Here is a 23,227-nt window from a genome sequence, read left to right as displayed (position 1 = left end):
CTTTTCCTGGCCAATTGGTTCACTGGTCGGCTTACATAGATGCTTCCAACATAAGACACTGCCCAGCCAAATTTAATATTTAAAAATGTTTAGGACCTTTCTGTGTATTTTTTAAAATCAATCTTAGTTCAAGTAAATTTCCTGTGCAGCAAAAGAACACTGCCACCACCACAACAAAATCATACCCCAAACGGCCCTGTGCTATAAAAGGCGCTGCCGGCATTGACTGAACTCTGCCTCTAACGAGAACCTTCTACAGAGGGAACCAAGATGGCAAAGCTGCGAAGGCCTTCGGTTCAGTAGGGAACACAGAGCAGCGTGTCAGAAAGAAATTGTTTTTCTGCTCCTTTTGATGGGTTGTGCTTTCAAGTCAGGAAATGAGAAACAGGTGTGCCAGAGGGCACACACATCCTCGCTCCACACTGCAAAACACGCGTTTTCAATTTGCAAACATGAAAGGGACTCCTGTTGAATGAAAGAAGAAATGAAAACCCAGCTCTGTCTCTGCGAACCATATGAAGGCGGCTCAGAAAGGCTCTGACAAGCTGCTCAACTTCCTCCCTCTCTAACTGACAGCAGGTAGTGCTCGACAATGGGAAGGAAAAGGCATTCTTTCAAGTGAGAACAATCAAAGGGAGAATTACACAAAGGCTCAGAGCGCTGGCACTTTAACCCATCACTTGATCTCATGCTTCTGTTTCTACCATTGCTTTACCTTGCGTCTTCAAATTACAAGTCTGTTCTTTCAGCAAACAACAAACGATCCAAAATAAGTCTCTGGCCCACCCACCCGCCCCGCCCCCCCCCCAAAAAAAATCTGAGATAGTGCAAACATTAAAAGAACATCTTGGGAGTTCACTTGATCTACCATCACCTAAGTCTACAGTCTCTTTCAGAAAGACCTACTTTTCTTCATGAAGTCCTGAGCGCTCCTGCAGTGCTGGAGACATTTTAGGGGCTTATAGGAATGTCACGGTGGGGCTGAGTTTAAAGGCGACTGGTCTTGGTGGGCCTTTGGGGAGAGGCTGTATGGCAAGAAGGAAGAGGCACTAATGGCAGCATAAGGAGTCAGGTGGCCAGGTGTGCCAAGGCCCATTTGGGAGGCTCTGCAGGGAGCACCCCTCAGCTCTGTGGACACAGCAGAGCCTGGCTCAGCACAGCAAGCCTTTATTGTAATGTATTTCTAGACCAGCACAAAACTTCCCTGTATTAACAAGTAAGGCCATAGACTTCATGCCCTTTGAGGATGGGGACTGTCTTCTCTTGTATCACAGCCAAACACTACACAGCACAGGATGAGAGCCTATAAAACAGCTGCTGCGTTATAGCTTGAGGGCAGCTACAAGTCTTCTTACATAAGAGAAAAATGCCTGAGCTCATGTATGTGGGAAACACAGCCTTCACATCTAAAATTAAGTTTTGAAGAACATCTACAGTATCATAAAAATATTCATTATAGAATATTAAATGCACAAAGACTAACAAGCTAAACGACACTGTCGTTTGTTTTATCTACCAAAAATCTACCCAAAACATTGACACACTACCACAGCATAGCAATGTTAAAATTTCATTTTCCAAATTCTTTTCAATGACCAAGTGTTATTTCACAATCAGGGAAAAGTCCACTCATTCATTAATAAAACATACAAAATACATGATACCAAAGCTGTCACACAAAGCTGGGTTCCTAAGAAATAACCTAGCAAGATTCAGAACCAAAAGCAGGAAATAATATATTAATAGTTCATCAGATATGAAGTGACCTAATTAGAGTAAACAATGGTCCTGGAATAGAATTCTCATCCCACATAACTACTTTAGTTTTGGGAAATGTGCTGGGAATTTATCGACTCTGTCATCTGTAAATGAACAATATATCTTCCCCACCCAGACTAACCAATCAGTCCAAAGAGTCAAGTGGTTTTAAGATGACCATGTTTACAAACATATTAGGGTTTTATCTATGCTCACATCTAGAAGTCATAAATCACACAAAAACATTTCTCAAGACATTTACATATTAAATCCCAAATTACTTCAGCTTAAGTGTCTGCCCTCTAACAATACTGAGCGCAAAAGATTCAGTTCAGTTCAGTCCAGTCGCTCAGTCATGTCTGACTCCTTGTGACCCCATGGACTACAGCACGCCAGGCTTCCCTGTCATCACCAACTCCCAGGGCTTCTCAAACTCATGTCCATTGAGTCAGTGATGCCACCCAACCATCTTCTCCTCTGTCGTCCCCTTCTCCTCCCGCCCTCAATCTTTCCCAGAATCAAGGTCTTTTCCAAGGAGTCAGTTCTTCACATCAGGTGGCCAAAGTATTGGAGCTTCAGCTTCAGCATCAGTCCTTCCAAAGAATATTCAGGACTGATTTCCTTTAGGATGGACTGGTTTAATCTTGAAGTCCAAGGGACTCAAGAGTCTTCTCCAACACCATAGTTCAAAAGCATCAACTCTTCAGCACTCAGGTTTCTTAATGGTCCAAACTTTACATCCATACATGACTACTGGAAAAACCATAGCTTTCACTAGATGGACCTCTGTCAGCAAAGTAATGTCTCTGCGTTTTTAATTTTTTATTATGCTTTCATAATAACAGTTTATGAAAGTTTGTTTCATACAGACAAGAAGCTTCCAAGAAGCCACACTGTCAGCCACATAAGTGAGAAAGAGCACTGCCTAGCAAGGCAGATAAAGAAGCTAGAATGGGCTGAAGAGCCCAGACCCCACCCAGAAGAACCAGCCTCCTCTGTCTGAAATATCGCTCATCATCCCAGAGCAACCTCAAAGATAAAAGTTCTGTCTTCACCTCTTTTCCAAAAGAATGAGCATCTCCCTCTTCAAAGGGTCCCCCTCTTCATACAAAAAAAAAAAACAAAACCTCAATACTTAGTCAAGACCATCCAGAGATCACCTAATAAGACCCCAGGTTAAGATCCACACACTTTGCACTCACCCCTCTTCTTCAGCAATCTTCTTTTCTCATCAGAACACACCGCTTTCAACTCTGTACTTACCTCCCCTCAGCCCTGACTCAGCTGAGCATGACCTAACCCACCCCACCTGTTGTGCCCCCAGAAAGGTGCTGTTGAAGCCCTAACGCTAAGGTGGTGGTGGTGTCTTTTGGGAGGTAATTAGGGTTTTATGAGGTCATGAGGGTGGGCACTGCCAGGATGGGATTAGTATCCCAAAGAAAGGCAATTCCAAAGAGTGCTCAAACTACCACACAATTGCACTCATCTCACAGGCTAGTAAAGTAATGCTCAAAATTCTCTAAGCCAGGCTTCAGCAATACATGAACCATGAACTTCCAGATGTTCAAGCTGGTTTTAGAAAAGGCAGAGGAACCAGAGATCAAATTGCCAACATCCGCTGGATCATGGAAAAAGCAAGAGAGTTCCAGAAAAACATCTATTTCTGCTTTATTGACTATGCCAAAGCCTTTCACTGTGTGGATCACAATCAACTGTGGAAAATTCTGAGAGAGATGGGAATACCAGAAGACCTGACCTGCCTCTTGAGGAATCTGTATGCAGGTCAGGAAGCAACAGTTAGAACTGGACATGGAACAACAGACTGGTTCCAAATAGGAAAAGGAGTACGTCAAGGCTGTATATTGTCACTCTGCTTATTTAACTTAAATGTAGAGTACATCATGAGAAACGCTGGACTGGAAGAAACACAAGCTGGAATCAAGACTGCCAGGAGAAATATCAAGAACCTCAGATATGCAGATGATACCACCCTTATGGCAGAAAGTGAAGAGGAACTAAAAAGCCTCTTGAAAGTGAAAGAGGAGAGTGAAAAAGTTGGCTTAAAGCTCAACATTCAGAAAACGAAGATCATGGCATCTGGTCCCATCATTTCATGGGAAATAGATGGGGAAACAGTGGAAACAGTGTCAGACTTTATCTTTTTGGGCTCCAAGATCACTGCAGATGGGGACTGCAGCCATGAAATTAAAAGACGTTTACTCCTTGGAAGAAAAGTTATGACCAACCTAGATAGCATATTCAAAAGCAGAGACATTACTTTGCCGACTAAGGTCCATCTAGTCAAGGCTATGGTTTTTCCAGTGGTCATGTATGGATGTGAAAGTTGGACTGTGAAGAAGGCTGAGCGCTGAAGAATTGATGCTTTTGAACTGTGGTGTTGGAGAAGACTCTTGAGAGTCCCTTGGACTGCAAGGAGATCCAACCAGTCCATTCTGAAGGAGATCAGCCCTGGGATTTCTTTGGAAGGAATGATGCTAAAGCTGAAACTCCAGTACTTGGGCCACCTCATGCGAAGAATTGACTCATTGGAAAAGACTCTGATGCTGGAAGAGATTGCAGACAGGAGGAAAAGGGGACGACAGAGGATGAGATGGCTGGATGGCATCACCGACTTGATGGACGTGAGTCTGAGTGAACTCCGGGAGTTGGTGATGGACAAGGAGGCCTGGCGTGCTGTGATTCATGGGGTCACAGAGAGTCGGACACGACTGAGCGACTGAACTGAACTGAGGAAGAGGAAGAGAGATGGTGGCTCACTCGTGTCCATTCTTCCCCTCTCTCTCTTTCCCTCCCTCCCTCTTTTCCTCTGTCCTTGCCTCCATCTCTCTCTCTTTCCACCATGTGATGACACAGCAAAAAACTGGCCAGCAGCAAGCCAGAAGGAACTGAATCTGCTGGCACCATGATCCTGGACTTCCTAGCCTCCAGAACTTGGAGAAATAAATGTGTAAGCCACGCAGCCTATGGTATTTTGTTATAGCAGTCTGAGCTAAGACACACCCCAGTATATCTGTTTGTTCATATCAATTTACATCAATTCATTCAAAAAGCATCAGAGGCTCTGGTGGATAAGCACCATGCAGACATCAGGGAACAAAGCTGAGGAAAATCCCTACCTTCATGGAGTTTCATTTAGCAGAGAGAAGAAGACTACAAAGATAACATAAAGATACAAAAGATATGTTAGACATGATACATTCCATGGGAAAAAATAAAATGTGGGAGGTGGCTGGGGGATGTTACTGAGGGAAGATTTCCATGTTTAAAACAGGGTGGTTGAGGAAGACGAGCTGACGAGGTGGAGGCAGGGGTGTAGATACTCAGGTGCATGCATGCGAGCTAAGTTGCTTCAGTTGTGTCTGACTCTTTATGACCCTATGGACCATCAGCCTGCCAGGCTCTCCTGTCAAAATCCACATCTCTTTGCGTGTGTGTGTTGCATTTTTTAAATTAATTTATTTATTTTAATTGGTGGCAAATTACTTTACAATATTGTGGTGGTTTTTGCCAAACACTGACATGAATCAGCCACGGGTATGCATGTGTCCCCATCCTGAACCCCCACCCACCTCCCTCCCCATCCCATCCCTCTGGGCCATCCCAGTGCACTGGCTTTGAGTGCCCTGTTTCATGCATCAAACTTGGACTGGCGATCTGTTTCACATATGGTAATATACACGTTTCAATGCTATTCTCTCAAATCATCCCACCCTTGCCTTCTCCTACAGAGTCCAAAAGTCTGTTCTTTATCTCTGTGTCTCTTTTGCTGTCTCACATATAGGGTCGTTGTTACCATCTTTCTAAATTCCATATATTTGTGTTATTATACTATATTGGTGTTTTTCTTTTTGACTTACTTAACTCTGTATAATAGGCTCCAGTTTCATCCACCTCATTAGAACTGATTCAAATGTGTTCTTTTTAATAGCTCAGTAATATTCCATTGTGTATATGTACCACAACTTTCTTATCCGTTCATCTGCCAATGGACATCTAGGTTGCTTCCATGTCCTAGCTATTGTAAACAGTGCTGCAATGAACATTGGGGTACACGTGTCTCTTTCAATTCTGGTTTCCTTGGTGTGTATGCCCAGCAGTGGGATTGCTGGGTTGTATGGCAGTTTTATTTCCAGTTTTTAAGGAATCTCCACACTGTTCTCTATAGTGGCTGTACTAGTCTGCATTCCCACCAACAGTGATGGAGAAAATCCACATCTCTTACGTCTCCTGCATTGGCAGGTGAGTTCTTTATCAGTAGTGCCACCTGGGTAGCCCAAGACACTCAAGATAGAGATTTAAAGGGAAAGGAAGGATGCAGGCAGAGAGGCCCTGAGTGGGAGTGTCCCTGGCAAGTCTGAGCACAGGGAAGTGGCTGAGTGACAGACAGGAAAAGCCAGAGCTGCAGCCTGAGTGGAAGGTGGGCAGCACCTCACAGGCCCTGAGTAAAGGCTGTGGCCTTTCTCTAAGATGGGACATGCTGGCCAGTTCAAGAGGAGGAATGACACGCGATTTGAGTTAGGTTTAAACATCAACTGCTTGAGGAGTTGCTGAGAACTCAATAAAGGGGAAAAGGAGCAGAAAACAAGGGGCCAGCTGGATGCTCCTGCAACAACCCAGATCAGAGACGACAGCACCTGAAGCTGCTGATGGCAGCCAGGGTGTAATGAAGTGGCTGGATTTTAAATACACTTAGAGAGGAGAGTTGGAGAAGGCAATGGCACCCCATTCCAGTACTCTTGCCTGGAAAATCCCATGGATGGAGGAGCCTGGAAGGCTGCAGTCCATGGGGTCGCTGAGGGTTGGACACAACTGAGTGACCTCACTTTCCCTTTTCACCTTCATGCACTGGAGAAGGAAATGGCAACCCACAACAGTGTTCTTGCCTGGAGAATCTCAAGGATGGGGGAGCCTGGTGGGCTGCCGTCTATGAGGTCACACAGAGTCAGATACGACTGAAGTGACTTAGCAGCAGCAGAGAGGAGAGTAGAGAGGGTCTGTTGCTGGAGTGGACCTGGGTGAGATAAAAGAAGAGAGGGTCAGACATGACTCCAAGATTTTGGCCTGACATAATGGGAGGCTACAGGTGCCCTTTGCTGTGTGGAGAAGCAGATAGGGGAGGGAAGGGCAACATCAAGAGCTCATAGTTGGATGGGCTATTCATTGGGAGGACCAATGCTGAAGCTGAAGCTCCAATACTTTGGCCACCTGATGCAAAGAGCTGACTCATTGGAAAAGACCCTGATGCTGGGGAAAGACTGAAGGCAGGAGGAGAAGCGGATGACCAAGGATGAGATGGTCAGATGGCATCACCGACTCAATGGACATGAGTTTGGATAAAGTCTGGGAGTTGGTGATGGACAGGGAGGCCTGGCGTGCTGCAGTTCATGGGGTCACAGAGTCAGACACGACTGAGCGACTGAACTGAACTGAACTGAGTTGCCTATTTACACACACAGGTGGGGGCTTTGAGAAGCAGTTAAAAAACCAAGTTCTGGGAAGTGGCCCAAGGTAGAGATTAAAAGGTGGGAGTCAGCATATATATGGTACTTAGCCATTGGACTGGATGAGAACACCGAGGCAGTGAGTATTCAAAGACACAGAAAAGGTAGAGGGCTAGGCCTCGGGGCACTGAGAGGTCAGGGAGATGAGAAACAGTAACAAAGGAGGCGGAGAATAGCAGCCAGTGAGGTGGGAAGAAAACCGTTCGTGTTGGATGCTCTGGAAGTCTATCAAAAATAGGATTTTCCAGGGGGCGAGTCATTCAAGCAACTCTGTGACACACTGCTTACAGGACTAACAGATGACTACTGGGCTTTGGAGGTGACTAAAAATCTTGACAAGAGCAGACTGGTAGAAGGGAGGAAGAGGCCCAACTAAAGTATATACGAGAGTCAATGAGTGGACTTCCCTGCTGGCTCAGTGGCGGAGAATTCACCTGCCAACACAGGAGACACGGGTTCCATCCCTGATCTGAGAGGATCCCACATGCCATGCAAAAACTAAGCCCATGAGCCACAACTATTGAGCCTGTGCTCCGCAGCAAGAGAAGCCACTGCAATGAGAAGCCTACACGCTGCAAGTAGAGAGGAGCCCTTGTTTACTGCAACTAAAGAAAAGCCTGCTCAGCAGTGAAGACTCAGCACAGCCAAAAAGAAATAAATAAATATTTACCAAAAAAAAAAATTTCAATGAGTGGAAATAAGTAAAATAAGTAAGTAAAATAATAGACATGAAATTCAGGCAACTCCTTGAAGATTCACCTTTAAAGGCTGCTACAAAATAGGGGAAAGAGTTAGAAAGGAGGCTGGACCCCTAGGTGATCTGCACCCAGGGTCCAAAGTAGAAGAGGGCTTTTATTCATGATAATCAAGAGACTGAGCCACCAAAAGCGCTTATGACAGACAGAACACTAAAGAGAAAAAACAGATACTCCTGAGAAGGAAACAGAAGCATGGACTCCTGCCTGCCTCCCCATCCCTCCTGGGCCACAGAAACCACAAACTCCAGGACACACATAGATGTCTCAGCAGTGAGGTCCCACTGGCTCTTGGGGCTCCACCCTCAGAGGGAAGCCAGCCCTGTGCCCTCCTGACAAAGGCATCTGGGAAGCACAGACGCACAGGAAACCTCCCACAGAGGGGCAGAGGCAGACCTGCGGCTGCTGGTTAGGAGAAAGAGTCGAGAAGGGGTGACATACTGACATACTTCCCCACCCTTGCAGAAGAGGCTCCAATCACTGGCTGAGAAATATTAATATCAAAGCAGCAGCCTGGTCTCATTCTTCACATTTTTTTATCCTATCCATCTTTGAACCTACTCTTAACAAGCCAGGGCCACACCCTCACCACCCTCTGATTTCTGAAACAGCTAAGACCAGGAAAATCGAAGAACCCAGAAAGTCAGAAATCACCAGGGTCCCTCTCGGGTAGCAGACCGTTCTTCGAGACACACCAGGAGAGGGAGACTGCAGCTGCTGTCTCCTGATCGCTAGTCAGCTGCCACAAAACCCCCAGACTTGCTATTTCTCTTTAAGAAAAAAACCAGATGGCACAGACAAGTAACAGAAGACCAATGTGAAGGTCAGCCAGAGCATAAACTTAATCTCTTGCTTTTTCCCTCCTTCTGATCTTCTAATCCTCGATCTGCTCTTCCTTTCCATAGCCAGAGAAAGACCACAGATGTATCTTATATTACACATCTGATGTGTTACTGAAAAATTATGTGTGAATCGGATTCTGGCAAATTAAATCAAATTTAAAAATGCTATTTAAGGAAATTTCATGGTGGATAATCTTAGAATCCTTCTATGAGAGGGAAGAATCACATACACATTTCTCTGTTTTTCAGAGAATGAAATATACTTGACATGTAACATTGTATACATTTAAGGTGTACAGCATGTTAATTTCATACATTTATTTCCTGTAATATGGTTGCCATCATGCAATAATTAGCACCTCTACCACATTACATAACTATCCTTTCTTTTTAATGGCTGGAATAATTATGTTCCAGTCTCTTAACAAGGCTGATGATTATAATATTGTTGCCCATACACACACATTTTTTAATTTTGTCTACGAAGCATTTACTAAGTGCAAAGCCCTGTGCCAGGCACTCAGGAAACACAAATATACTCACAGAGCCCCTTCTCAAGAGCTTACGCCACTGCTTAAAGAAAGCTTCAAACTATTTATTTTCACAAAAAACGCTGAGATAAAAGAAGGGCACACTCTTTTTTCACATTTAAAATTTTCAGAAATCAGGAGGTACACTGCAGTTGACAGCATCTTCCCACGGCTCTGCTGCAGGCAGCAGCTGGGACACAGCCAGCTCTGCCTCTGGAGGTCAGCTGCTCCCATCTGCTAACCCTTGCTGACCCTTCTGCTAAGTTGCATTCCATGTTGGAACTCCATGTGTTGAGTTTAACTGCCATTTTCAATGTCTTCAAAAGGATTACAGTCTGATACAGAATTCAAACAAAAAGTGATTACATAAATAGGAATGCATGGAAATGGCAAAGAAGCCCGACTTTGTTATCAGGGAAGCAAATATTTCTTGTTGGGAGAACACCCCCAATTCAATACTTGCGAAGTAATAGATAGCCATGTGTTAAGTGATGATAAAGCCGTGTGTCATAATATAACTGGCAGTCTTCTCCCCCTCTAGTGTAAGGGTCTTACATGGGTATATTTTGTTCTAGGATATTATGGTAAATGTACAGGCAACAAAAGCAAAAATAGACAAGGAGGTCTATGTCAATCTAAAAAGCGTCAACACAGCTAAGGCAATAAGCAACAGTATGAAGAGGACACTTACGGAATGGGAGGAAATACTTACAAGCCACATAACTGACAAGGTACTAATATCCAAAATAGACAAAGATCTCGTACAACTCAATAGCAGGGAAAAAAAAACAAGATCAATATCAAAACATGGGCAAAGGACTTTGACATTTCTCCAAAGACATAGAAATGGTCAATAGGTACATGAAAAAGTGTTAAACATCACTAATCATCTGGGAAGTGCAACAGAAAACCACAAGCTATCACCTCACACTTGTTAAAATGGATATTACCAAAAAGACAAGAGACAAATGTTGGTGAGGATGCAGAGATATGTGAACTCTCATATATAGGAGGTAGGAACGTAAAATGGTTCAGCTGCTATAGAAAACAGTATGGAGGTTCCTCAAAAAGCTAAATGGGACTATCACAGGATCCAGCAGTTCCACTTCTGGGTATTTATCCAAAAGAATTGAAATCAAGATCTCAAAGAGTATCCACACTCCTAATTAGCTGCATCATTATTCACAACAGCCAAGACGTGGAAACAACCTAAACGTCCCTGGACAAATGAGCAAGTAAAGAAAATGTGGGGTATTCATATAAGAATATTATTCAGCCTTTAAAAAGAAGGAAATCCTGCCACACACAATAACACTGATGAACCCAGAAGACATTATGCTCAGTGAAATAAGCCAGTCACAGAAGGACAGACATTGCACGATTCCATTTAGATAAGGTACCTAAAATAGTCAGACTCACAGAAGCAGAGAGTAAAACAGTGACTGCCAGAGCTCATGGAAGAGGAAAATGGAGAGTTGCCATTCAAAATTCACAAGGTTTCAGTTATGCAAGATGAATAAGTTCTAGAGATCATAGGTCAGCTCATTAAATCCTCATGGATATTAAGATAATACTATTCGTGTTGTATAAATAACTACTTGCTAGGATGTCTCAGCCAGTGAATCAAGAATCTGAACAAGAACCTACATATTTCCTTTCCTCCCTCTCAAGCTCAGCAAATTTCCAAGATGCCAGAATGTTAGTCAGGGTTTGCAAGGTGAGCTCCTGCCCTCTAACTTCTTCCCCACAAGATGCTGGAGTTTATCCCTCAGGCTAAAAACCACATCACCTGTCTGGCCTTAGGAGAGTCCTACCTTGACCATAACTAGCTATCTTCCCTCTGTCTTTCAATAATCATCTACCAAGAACTATAAAACTAAAATGTAGGCCAGGTCTCTGGATTTTCTGCAGTAGCCTAAGGCATATGTCCTTTTTTTTTTTTTTTTTTTGACCAAAAAATTGCAAAATTTTGTGTTCTACCTTTCTTCTGACTTACTCAGCCAACTCTGCCATGTGTTTCCGTTGTCAACCTCATAGCAACAGCCCCAGGAGAAACAAGAGTGAAGCAATCACAGATGGAAAGAACTGGAGACTTGCTCTATTATCCTCATGTTCTGTTGGCTGATGACTTGTTGTTCAGTCCCTCAGTTGTGTCTGATTCTTTGTGACCCCACTGACTGCAGTACTCCAGGCTTCCCTGTCCTTCACCATCCCCTGGAGCTTGCTCATACTCATGTCCATTGAGTCAGTGATGCCATTCAACCATCTCATTCTCAGTCGTCCCCTTCTCCTCCTGCCCTCAATCTTTCCCAGAATCAGGGTCTTTTCTAATGAGTCAGCTCTTTGCATCAAGTGGCCAAAGTACTGGAGCTTCAACTTCAGCATCAATCCTTCCAATGAATATGCAGGACTGATTTCCTTTAGGACTGACTGATTTGATCTCCTTGCAGTCCAAGGGACTCTCAGGAGTCTTCAACACTACAGTTCAGAAGCATCAATTCTTTGGCACTCAGCTTTCTTCATGGTCCAACTCTCACATCCATACATGATTACTGGAAAAACCATAGCTTTGACTAAACAGACCCTTGTCAGCAAAGTAATGTCTCTGCTTTTTAATATGCTTTCTAGGTTGGTCATAGCTTTTCTTCCAAGGAGCAAGTGTCATTCAATTTCATGGCTACAGTCACCATCTGCAGTGATTTTGGAGCCCCAAAAAATAAGGTCTGTCACTGTTTCCATTGTTTCCCACCTATCTGCCAAGAAGTGACAGGACTGAATGCCATGATCTTTATTTTTTGAATGTTGAGTATTAAGCCAGCTTTTTCACTCTCCTCTTTCACTTTCATCAAGAGGCTCTTTAGTTCCTCTTTGCTTTCTGCCATAAGGGTGGTGTCATCTACATATCTGAGGTTACTGATATTTCTTCTGGCAATCTTGATTCCAGCATGTACTTCATCACCTGGCATTTCACATGATGTACTCTGCACAGAAGTTAAATAAGTAGAATGACAATATACAGCCTGACTTATTAGTTTCCCAATTTGGAACCAGCCCATTGTTCCATATCTGGTTCTACCTGTTGCTTCTTGAGCTGCACACAGGTTTCTCAGGAGGCAGGTAAGGTGGTCTGGTATTCCCATCTCTTTCAGAATTTTCCACAGTTTGTTGTGATCCACACAGTCAAAGGCTTTAGTGTAGTCAATGAAGCAGAAGATGTTTTTTTGGAACTCTCTTGCTTTTCGATGATCCAACAGATGTTGGCAATTTGATCTCTGGTTCCTCTGCCTTTTCTAAATTCACCTTGAACATCTGGGAATACTTATTTCACATACTGTTGGCTTGGAGAATTTTAAGCATTACTTTGCTAGCGTGTGAAATGAGTGCAATTGTGTGGTAGTTTGAACATTCTTTGGCATTGTTGTTCTTTGGGATTGAAATGAAAACTGACCTTTTCCAGTCCTGTGCCACTGCTGAGTTTTCCAAATTTGTTAGCATGTTGAGTGTGGCACTTTAACAGCATCATCTTTTAGGATCTGAGATAGCTCAGTGGGAATTCCATCATGTCCACTAGCTTTGTTCATAGTGATGCTTCCTAAGACCCACTTGACTTCACATTCCAGGATGTCTGGCTCTAGATGAATAACCATAACATCATGGTTATCTGGCTCATTAAGATCTTAGTTCTTAAACTTAAGAAAACTATAACATGATAGGCTGGGCATCAAAACTAAACATCTACACTAGTATCTTGGACTAGAAACCTAAAGTTATCTTTAATCATGTAAAACTATCTTCAGTGGATATGAGATGGGCAAATAAGGAAATATTCAAGGGGAAGCGTGAAAGACCTTATTTTTACAATTTAAGCTTACCCCCCTACTGCATTCTACTTAATAGAATCAAACCCATAAAGTACACTCCTATTCCAACTTTCACATCACCAATTCAAAAAAGAAGGGAGATGGACAACCCCAAGGAGACTGAATTTCTTTTGCAAAGTGACACAGTCAAATAGGCTCTCAGAGTTCCAGCTTAAAGTAGAATTCAGGTCTCCTAACATGCTGGGAGGAACTGGAGGCAGGAGAAGAAGGGGACAACAGAGGATGAGATGGCTGGATGGCATCACTGACTCGATAGACATGAGTCTGAGTGAACTCTGGGAGTTGGTGATGGACAGGGAGGCCTGGCGTGCTGCGATTCATGGGGTCGCAAAGAGTCGGACACGACTGAGCGACTGAACTGAACTGAACATGCAGACATAGGAGTAACATTTAAAAAGCAACAAACCAACTTGCTGAACTACATATTGACCAAAAATAAAGTCAACACCATACACGATACCAACTGATACTTCTTTAGGAAAATGAAACAATGAATCGTCTGTTTCAGACTTTTATTTATCCAAACACCACAATTTTCCATAGACATGGGCCATATTTAATTATGCATATATAACTATGCATTAATTATGCCATACTAATTCCTAAGTATTATGTGTAAAGATTTTCATGTGCCAGCAGTATTAAATTAAAAATTAACTCGTATTATTACCTTGTGCTCATCTCTTCAAATTAGAAAACAATTTTTGGTCTATTATATTAGCATGATTCAGATTCAACATTAATTTGTGTTTGGATTTCACCTCAGTGGCTCAAAATCAAATATTTCCACCAATGCAAGAAAAAGATCAAGATCACCAAGCTGCTACAACAGGTGGGCAGTTGAGGGGTCTGAACTCACAGGGTCAGGTCAGAAGAAATGGAAAGAAGATACAAGTTTGAGAATGGTGCCAAGAATTCAAGTCTGACTAAATAGGTTATGGAAAGTGAAAGTCACTCAGTCACGTCTAACTCTTTGCCACCCTGTGAACTATACAGTCCATGGAATTCTCCACGCCAGAATACTGGAGTGGGTAGCCATTCTCTTCTCCAGGGGATGTTCCCAACCTAGGGATCGAACCCAGGTCTCCCACACTGCAGGTGGATTCTTTACCAGCTGAGCCACCAGGGAAACCCAAAATAGTGATGGCAATAAAAGAGGCAAAGAATACAGGAGAAAGGGGGCCACAGTGTGGGAATAAGGAAGAAAAGGTGTTTGTTTGTGCTGCTGAATCTCATGTGCATACATGACACCCACAGGGATGTGTCCAACAGGAAGGCAGAAGGGACTAAGGCGGACTTCAAGCATGAAGCCCAGAGTGGGGATAGACATAGAAACCAGCACTCTAAGAGATAACCACCGAGACAGCACCAGCTCACCCAGAGGGAGCCCACAGTGAGACAAGGAAAGGCTGGCAGAGGCCCACGCCCAGGGCTACTAGCAGTGGGAAGAAGACGGAGCAGGCCAAGGGAGCAGGACAAACCAGGAGAGGTCCCAGATCTACACTCGCAGTAGAGACTCCAGAGAGGCAGGAGTAAGCAAGGGAGGAGGGCGACTGGAGTGGGTGGGTGGGCAGTGTGGCGGGGCAGAAAACAATGCGGAAGAAACCAGAGAGAGAAAGGAAGGCAGGGCGGCCGTACCCACCCACCCTCCTGAGAAAGCCTGAGGATACCCGGCACAAAGTCCTAGGATTCGGACTTGAGAGATGACACGGCAAAGTGGGTGAACCAATATTGCTATGTCAGCCACACATATCAGCCACATCATGAGCTTCAGGTACATCTGGCACAAGCATATGAAGACCTGGATCTAGACAACCACCATTCTGCCCACCCAAATCCACTCTCCCAAGACAAACACACACACACATTCCTTAATGATGAAGACTCTTCTAATACAGATACAAAGAGAGGACCTACCTTTTATCAGAAGGATATGCCATGATATACATTTTGAAATACACCTTGTAAGATTTATGTCAACATTTTGCTCAAGAAACGACCTTTTAGTCTTTTAAATGCCTTGCTACTTTTATATCATTTTGACCCAAATTTGGCACTATCATGAGTCATTAGAGGAAAAAAATCCATGAAAAATATAATTAAATTTTAGTTAACCCCAAAGTTGTATTGAAAATGTTAGCAAACCATTTACACTGTGATACTTATGTTGTGAAACAATTCTCAAAAATTCACAAGTATCGAAGATCTTTCAAACATCAATGTTCTGGTTCATGAGGTGTCTTAGTACATACTTTGTGTTTACATAAAAGCACTGTTTTCAATCGATAAATGACCTACGAGGTTGAAGTAATGAAAAATGGTCATGAAAGCAGCAAATACCTGAGGTACTCACAGCTGTGGAGTAGGGATTATGAGCTCCAGTATTTTCAGCCCAGCAGCCACATCCATAAAGAGCAGCCTGGGGGAAAAAAAGGTAGATAAATATAAATACAGCATTTTAAGAATATTATACATAATTTCTAGCTTTCAACGGAAGACAGAAATCATACCCATCTAATAAAGCTTCATCTAATAATGATGCATAGCACACGCGTGATAACCAGAGGTTGAGTAAGACCCACCCAGACAATGGTCCTAACACTATCAAAACTACTTTCAGCTAAGGATTAATCTAAAATTTTCAGAAAAGAGAAAAAAAAAATTCTTAATCTTATCAACAGTAATTTCTTCCTTCCTGGAAAAAAATCTTCCCTCTGCTGTAGGCTTGTTGGGTGTGGCTCTTCTGGACCCTTGAAATAACTTCTCACACTAGGTGTGTGTCAGTCAGATTACTTGGGGAGCATAATAACCATGGGTCCCCAGCTATATCCCTGATGGTCTGGAGGCTGGCCCGGGAATCAGCATTGTTAACCTAGGAGCCTGGAATTCAGGTGGTCCCCCTGCCACCCTCCAGCAAACCCTGCTTCAGGCTTTAGTGCCTTTTCTCTCCTCCTTCAGGATAGAACAAGAGGAAATCCAACTGTTATGCACCAAAGGGCCCAGTATATGCTCACCACTGCTCTAGATTCTGCCAGATAGAAAGAGGGATGACAAAAAGGCCTGCTCAAGCTAATCGCTCTGTGAGGTGGCAGAATAAATTTATGTGTCTGAAACCACCAGGAACACAATAAGCTCCTGTGGTTTTATAAAAGTGTGTGATAATCATTCCTATTTTGTTTCCAAGTGTGCCACCCAGAATGTCTGGATTCACCTTTTCAATATCTACTATGATTTCTCTGCCTTTGCAAGGGGGAATCATAACTGATAACTTTTCCATTCCTTAGTTAGAAGCAGAATTCAAAAAACCCTTAGATGGTTACTGCAGAGAAATACAAGGAGGCGTGGTCAAGAATGTTTATGATCACCTGTTTGATAAGAACAAAATACTAGTGGTAAAGAAATGGCTAAATAAACATTGGCACAGCAACATGTGGAATTTACTGCAAAGGTTAGAAAAAAAGAATTTAAAAAAAAATGATAAGAACTATTACAGAAAAAAAACTCCAAAACACTGAATTTTAAGAACTATTACAGAAAAACTCTGAAACATAAAAAAAAAAACAACCTACAATATATTCAGTATTCTCAGTGAACTGATGAAGGAAAAAGGTACTCCCACAAAAATAGCACTGCTATATTCTAGGAACTTATTTGTGAGGAGTGGAAGCTAACACAGAGAATGGTAACCAGACAGATTCCAATTTTCTATGATGGTTTATTCCCTTTACAAGGACTTCAGAATTAATTTGCTCCAATATTCTGCATAGAACAGGGGTTTTCAGGAAACAGTCCAGGCACTTCTGATACTGAGAACTTCACCACTTCATGTGGGAACATATACCCCTTTTGGACCCTTTTCATTGGTGAGCAGCTCTTCCTTCGATTGCTTTAAGGAATATGCACCTTCTCATAACTTCCACCCACCAATCCTGGGTCTACTCTCTGGAAATACTTTAACCTCCCCCTAAGAGTTCTCCAAATTTGGCTTTTCTAATGCCCTGATTCCTCTTTTCTCTCTCAAAGAATCTGTGAAAGTGAAAGTCTCTCAGTCGTGTCTAACTCTATGCAACCCCATCGACTATACAGTCCATGGAATTCTCCAGGCCAGAATACTGAAGTGGGTAGCAGTTCCCATCTCCAGGGGATCTTCCCAACGCAGGAATCAAACCCAGGTCTCCTGCACTGCAGGCGGATTCTTTACCAGCTGAGCCACCAGGGAATCTGTGAACTGTTCCCCAAGACGTTGAGATGCACACACCCACTCCACTTCCCTAATGACCCTCCTTGAGAATTGACCCTAAGTCCAGAATAAGGGAGATGAAATCTGACCATGTTCGTGTGATCCAGTTGCCACCCATCACTGTCACTGACAAGACCCCTCTTAAAAGCAAAAACAAGAACTGAACGCCACACCTCTCATATGGCAGACAGTAGAAAACCTATTACTGCCTTTGAAAACACCATGCTTCTGAAATAAACAAGACAGCTGGGTGAGGGTGGCAACGTAAAGTCCTTCAGAAGTGATTCAGCTCATAGATTTCAGGGAAAAATGGCAAAAGCCATTCAACTGGTCCTACCTAGGATGGGTGCTGGGTCAGCCAGAGCCTCAGAGAACATGCGGCCTCAGTGAAAGGGCCCAACCTTCCTTCACTGAGCCCCTGGATATTGGTCCACTGCCCTTTCCATTTCCCACAAGTATCTTGACCTGGAGTTCTGCACCCAAAAAGTTGTAAATAAGACCACAAGGACACTCCTTGGAAGCCCAGTGGAAGTCATGAAAAGAATGTTTATTCTTACTCTTGGTCTCCTTTCTCAGCAAATTTCCTTTATGCTACCTCTTCTCAATTTCATGACCTAAAGCTATCTCCCTTCTTCATTTTCTGAAACAGGCTGGGCTGAGACAGTGACAGGTAAGAGAAAAGAATCAGAGACTGTCCCTCTCCTATCCACTCTGTTAGATAAAACACAACAAACTTAAGCAGACCTTTAAAAACAAAAAGCTTCCTTCTTTTAGTAATAAAATGTTATCAAAGCTACTATCCTGCAGTAAAAGCAGGTCATGCAAATGATGATATATAATTATGATATATAATTATATAATTATCATTTACTCTTCTCTGGGTCTTTGTTTCTTTTTTTACAAAATAAGGATATAGTAACACGCACTTCACAGTGTTGTAGGATCATGGGAATTAACACACTTCCTCCACACTGCCAGCAATTAACAAAGAGCAACTGCCACATTATGTGATAAGTGACTGAAATGCACAGTATCATTTAATCTTCTACAAGTTTGTGAGGTAGCTATTTATCCCCATTTTACAATTGTGGAAAATAGAACTTCAGGTGTTGAGTAACCTGTGCACATGAGGGGACTGGTAAGTGGAGAGGTGAGGTTAGAATAAGGTTTACACTTTATTCCCAAATCCACACTCGACCCCTAAACTCAACCGCCTGTTTTCATGTGGGTCAGGTAGAGTTTGGAGGAGAGAAGAACAGAATAATTCCGTTTTAGTGTCACATGTGTAAATTCTAATTATTGTAAGATAAGGAAGCAAATAGCTGCGAAAAGAAGAGAAGCAAAAAGCAAAGGAGAAAAGGAAAAATATAAGCATCTGAATGCAGAGTTCCAAAGAATAGCAAGAAGAGATAAGAAAGCCATCCTCAGAGATCAATGCAAAGAAATAGAGGAAAACAACAGAATGGGAAAGACTAGAGATCTCTTCAAGAAAATTAGAGATATCAAGGGAACATTTCACACAAAGATGGGCTCGATAAAGGACAGAAATGGTATGGACCTAACAGAAGCAGAAGATATTAAGAAGAGGTGGCCAGCATACACAGAAGAACTATACAAAAAAGATCTTCATGACCAAGATAATCACGATGGTGTGATCACTCACCTAGTGCCAGACATCCTAGAATGTGAAGTCGAGTGGGCCTTAGAAAGCATCACTACAAACAAAGCTAGTGGAGGTGATGGAATTCCAGTAGAGCTATTTCAAATACTGAAAGATGATGCTGTGAAAGTGCTGCACTCAATATGCCAGCAAATTTGGAAAACTCAGCAGTGGCCACAGGAATGAAAAAGGTCAGTTTTCATTCCCATCCCTAAGAAAGGCAATGCCAAAGAATGCTCAAACTACCGCACAATTGCACTCATCTCACACGCTAGTAAAGTAATGCTTAAAATTCTCCAAGCCAGGCTTCAGCAATATGTGAACCATGAATGCCCTGATGTTCAAGCTGGTTTTAGAAAAGGCAGAGGAACCAGAGATCAAATTGCCAACATCCACTGGATCATGGAAAAAGCAAGAGAGTTCCAGAAAAACATCTATTTCTACTTTATTGACTATGCCAAAGCCTTTGACTGTGTGGATCATAATAAACTGTGGAAAATTCTGAAAGAGATGGGAATACCAGACCACCTGACCTGCCTGTTGAGAAACCTATATGCAGGTTAGGAAGCAAGAGTTAGAACTGGACATGGAACAACAGACTGGTTCCAAATAGGAAAAGGAGTATGTCAAGGCTGTATATTGTCACCCTGCTTATTTAACTTAAATGCAGAGTACATCATGAGAAATGCTGGACTGGAAGAAGCACAAGCTGGAATCAAGATTGCCAGGAGAAATATCAATAACCTCAGATATGCAGATGATACCACCTTTATGGCAGAAAGTGAAGAGGAACTCAAAAGCCTCTTGATGAAAGCGAAAGTGGAAAGTGAAAAAGTTGGCTTAAAGCTCAACATTCAGAAAACAAAGATCATGGTATCTGGTCCCATCACTTCATGGGAAATAGATGGGGAAACAGTGGAAACAGTGTCAGACTTTATTTTGGGGGGCTCCAAAATCACTGCAGATGGTGATTGCAGCCATGAGATTAAAAGACGCTTACTCCTTGGAAGAAAAGTTATGACCAACCTAGATAGCATATTGAAAAGCAGAGACATTACTTTGTTGACTAAGGTCCATCTAGTCAAGGCTATGGTTTTTCCAGTGGTCATGTATGGATGTAAGAGTTGGACTGTAAAGAAAGCTGAGCGCAGAAGAATTGATGCTTTTGAACTATGGTGTTGGAGAAGACTCTTGGGAGTCCCTTGGACTGCAAGGAGATCCAACCAGTCCATTCTGAAGGAGATCAGCCCTGGGATTTCTCTGGAAGGAATGATGCTAAAGCTGAAACTCCAGTACTTTGGCCACCTCATGTGAAGAGTTGACTCATTGGAAAAAACTCTGATGCTGGGAGGGATTGGGGGCAGGAGGAGAAGGGGACGACAGAGGATGAGATGGCTGGATGGCATCACTGACTCAATGGACGTGAGTCTGAGTGAACTCCGGAAGTTGGTGATGGACAGGGAGGCCTGGCGTGCTGTGCTTCATGGGGTCACAAAGAGTCGGACATGACTGAGTGACTGAACTGAACTGAACTGAACTGAATGAAGCAAATGAAGTTTTCTTTCAAATTGCCACTTTAGCATCTGAACCGTTATATCTAGAGCAGGGCAAAATGTGTAATATGCTAAAATTTAAATGTTTTTTGTGCATTTAAAATGTATATAGGAATACCTAGTTTTAGCACATTTTTTAAAATATGAGTCTTTGCTTTTCAAAGACAGTTTGCTTATGTATTTTGTTTCATTCTATTGTGCTTGTCTAGAAGGACAGCCCTCTACCTCTCATAAGATCCTTCCATGTTTCCAGGCTTGTTGCCTCTCTTGTATCTGAGTAATATAACTCGATTAAGCAACTGCTTTCCATGTAAGCAACTTTACCCTGTTCTTCACACCTTTTCCTGATTTTTCAGCCCTCACAAACTGTAGATTCATAAACCAGTCGGGTGGGGCAAATTAATATGTAAGTTTGTTTTTTTAAAACTGAAGTACAACTGACACATATTTTATTAGTTTCAGGTATACAGACTAATAATTCAATATTTGCATAGAATGCAAAATCATCAGTTAACATCCATTAATTTCGGTCAGCATACACAGTCACAGAATTGTTTTTCTTGTGATGAGAACTTTTAAGATTTACTCTCTTAGCAGTTTTCAAGTGCGTACGTGTAAGCTTTACAGTATTTCTTTTTCCAAGACAACCCCATGTGCAGTGTGGCAGAATAGCTTCAAGATTGCTGGGTGTAATGTCCTGCTAACGTAGTCCAGAACTATCCTTGGTTCTCTTGTTGCTATTTTGCTAACCAAAACAAACAAAAACCAGTGAAAAAGTCATGGGGATGGCAATGTGATGAAGGCGGCTCTGCTGGCTTTTCTCTCTCTTTCTCCAGCAAGTCATCCAGATCTGATATGCCAAGCTTGGTTTTCCTATTCCAAACTTGACAAATACACAAGACTTTATTATGTGGAAAAACACCATGACCAGACAAAGACTTTTTATACTGAGTTCAAAGCGTTTACACATATTGAGTAATCATGTCCCATAAATCCCCTTGCATGGCAGGCAAAGAGTAGCACAAAATTAATTATTCCTCCCTTCCCCTTCCCACCATAGCACTATGAGTGCTTTGTCCACAAAGGGCAGGTCACAGAACATCACCAGGGGCTTTGCAAAAGATGTCCTCCATGAATCAGATCACTCTGCTCCGGGCACTTGCTACCCACCATGTCCAAAGCAATTGTGACATGGACTCTTCTTCAAACACGAGATACAAAGCACAAAGGGTATGCCAAGCGGTGCTCCAGAGGCAATGTGAGATCCCAGCACTGAGCCTACACACGCCCCACACAACTGTCACACTTTAAGAGACTGTGCTATGCCGCCGTGCTGTGTTGTGTACTCAGTCATGTTCAGCTCTTTGCAACTCATGGTCTGTAGCCCGCCAGGCTCCTCCGCCCATGGCATTCTCCAGGCAAGAATACAGGAGCCGGTTGCCATCTCCTCCTCCAGGAGACCTTCCTGGCCCAGGAATCAAACCCGCACCTCTTGCATCTCCCGCACTGGCAGGCGGGTTCTTTACCACTAGCGCCACTTGGGAAGCCAGCAGACTCTGTGAGGGCATCCAATTTGTTTGTTCACTCAACAAATATTTGTTAAGCCAGTAAGTCATGTGCCAAATCGGTATATACTCAGCAAGATTATTAGATCAAATGGATTGCTAAATTCATTCTCAAATTAGTGCTAAAGGCCGGAGATGGGGAGTTGGGGGTGAAGATGTACAAGTGAGCTCGCAAAAAAGCCAGTTGCACATAAATTCAGCCTCCCTCATACCTCGATTTCTTGAGTAGTATCATGGTTCGGTGACTTGAAATACCAGTTAGTCTATAAAACAGCTGAAATGCTTAATCAGAGAAAGGATTAGGGTCAAAATGCTACTGTTCCTTGAATAGAGGAAATATAAAATGCAACTCTGAAATGATTTTCCCACCTGAAAAGCAAGCAGTCATATAGTCAGGTGCTCACTTCTACAGAGAATGACATTTACAAAGAATGAACATGGGACTCAGTGCACATTTATTACATGTCTGATAAATACCCAGGCCAGGACCCAGCCTACTGAAAGTAGTCAAACACAGAATTATGTTTGTTTGGTTATAAAGATCAGTAAGAACCCTAGTATTCTGAGGTAGGTTTTCATTTTAGAAAAGATCCTAAACAGGCAGTTGATTCATACTACCTAAGTTGTTAAGAACAATATCATTTGTTTTTTCTAAAGAAAAAAAAAATTTCTCGACTGGTTCAAAACCTTGTGAGTTAGAAAATTCTGCGTTCAACTTGTGAGGCTAGTTTAAAAACCTCAGCGTTTCTTACCTGCCCAACTCTCCCTGGATGTTTCAAGGCCAGGCCTCCACTAGAGACAGCAGCTGCCACGTTTCCTTCCTGGTCCACAACCACAGCACCCACTGTGTCCAAAGGGCCTGAGTCGTTCTCCTGTGGAGCAAAATGGGCCAGAGCCTTCACTAAGCACAGTGCACAAGTG

At 42.8% G+C, this 23,227-nt stretch overlaps 1 protein-coding gene across 3 annotated transcripts in view; it reads right to left on the bottom strand.

Annotated features, from left to right (window-relative positions):
- The window catches only part of TASP1 (taspase 1), a 267,226-nt gene that overhangs the window by 129,005 nt on the left and 114,994 nt on the right, over nt 1–23,227 (bottom strand). For 2 of the 3 annotated variants that reach the window (XM_040248289.1, XM_040248290.1), the window contains 2 exons: nt 23,059–23,178; nt 15,629–15,707 (listed from right to left, as the gene is read on the bottom strand). In XM_040248289.1, the coding sequence (XP_040104223.1) occupies nt 15,629–15,707; nt 23,059–23,178 (199 nt within the window). The remainder of the gene's footprint in view (nt 1–15,628; nt 15,708–23,058; nt 23,179–23,227) is intronic. The other variant, XR_005722453.1, reaches the window with a different exon arrangement.

Source organism: Oryx dammah, unplaced genomic scaffold, assembly GCF_014754425.2.
Source record: "Oryx dammah isolate SB20612 unplaced genomic scaffold, SCBI_Odam_1.1 HiC_scaffold_10, whole genome shotgun sequence".
Classification (NCBI taxonomy): Eukaryota; Metazoa; Chordata; class Mammalia; order Artiodactyla; family Bovidae; genus Oryx; species Oryx dammah.
Note: the sequence above shows the minus strand (reverse complement) of the source record. Positions and strands in the feature narration are given on the sequence as shown.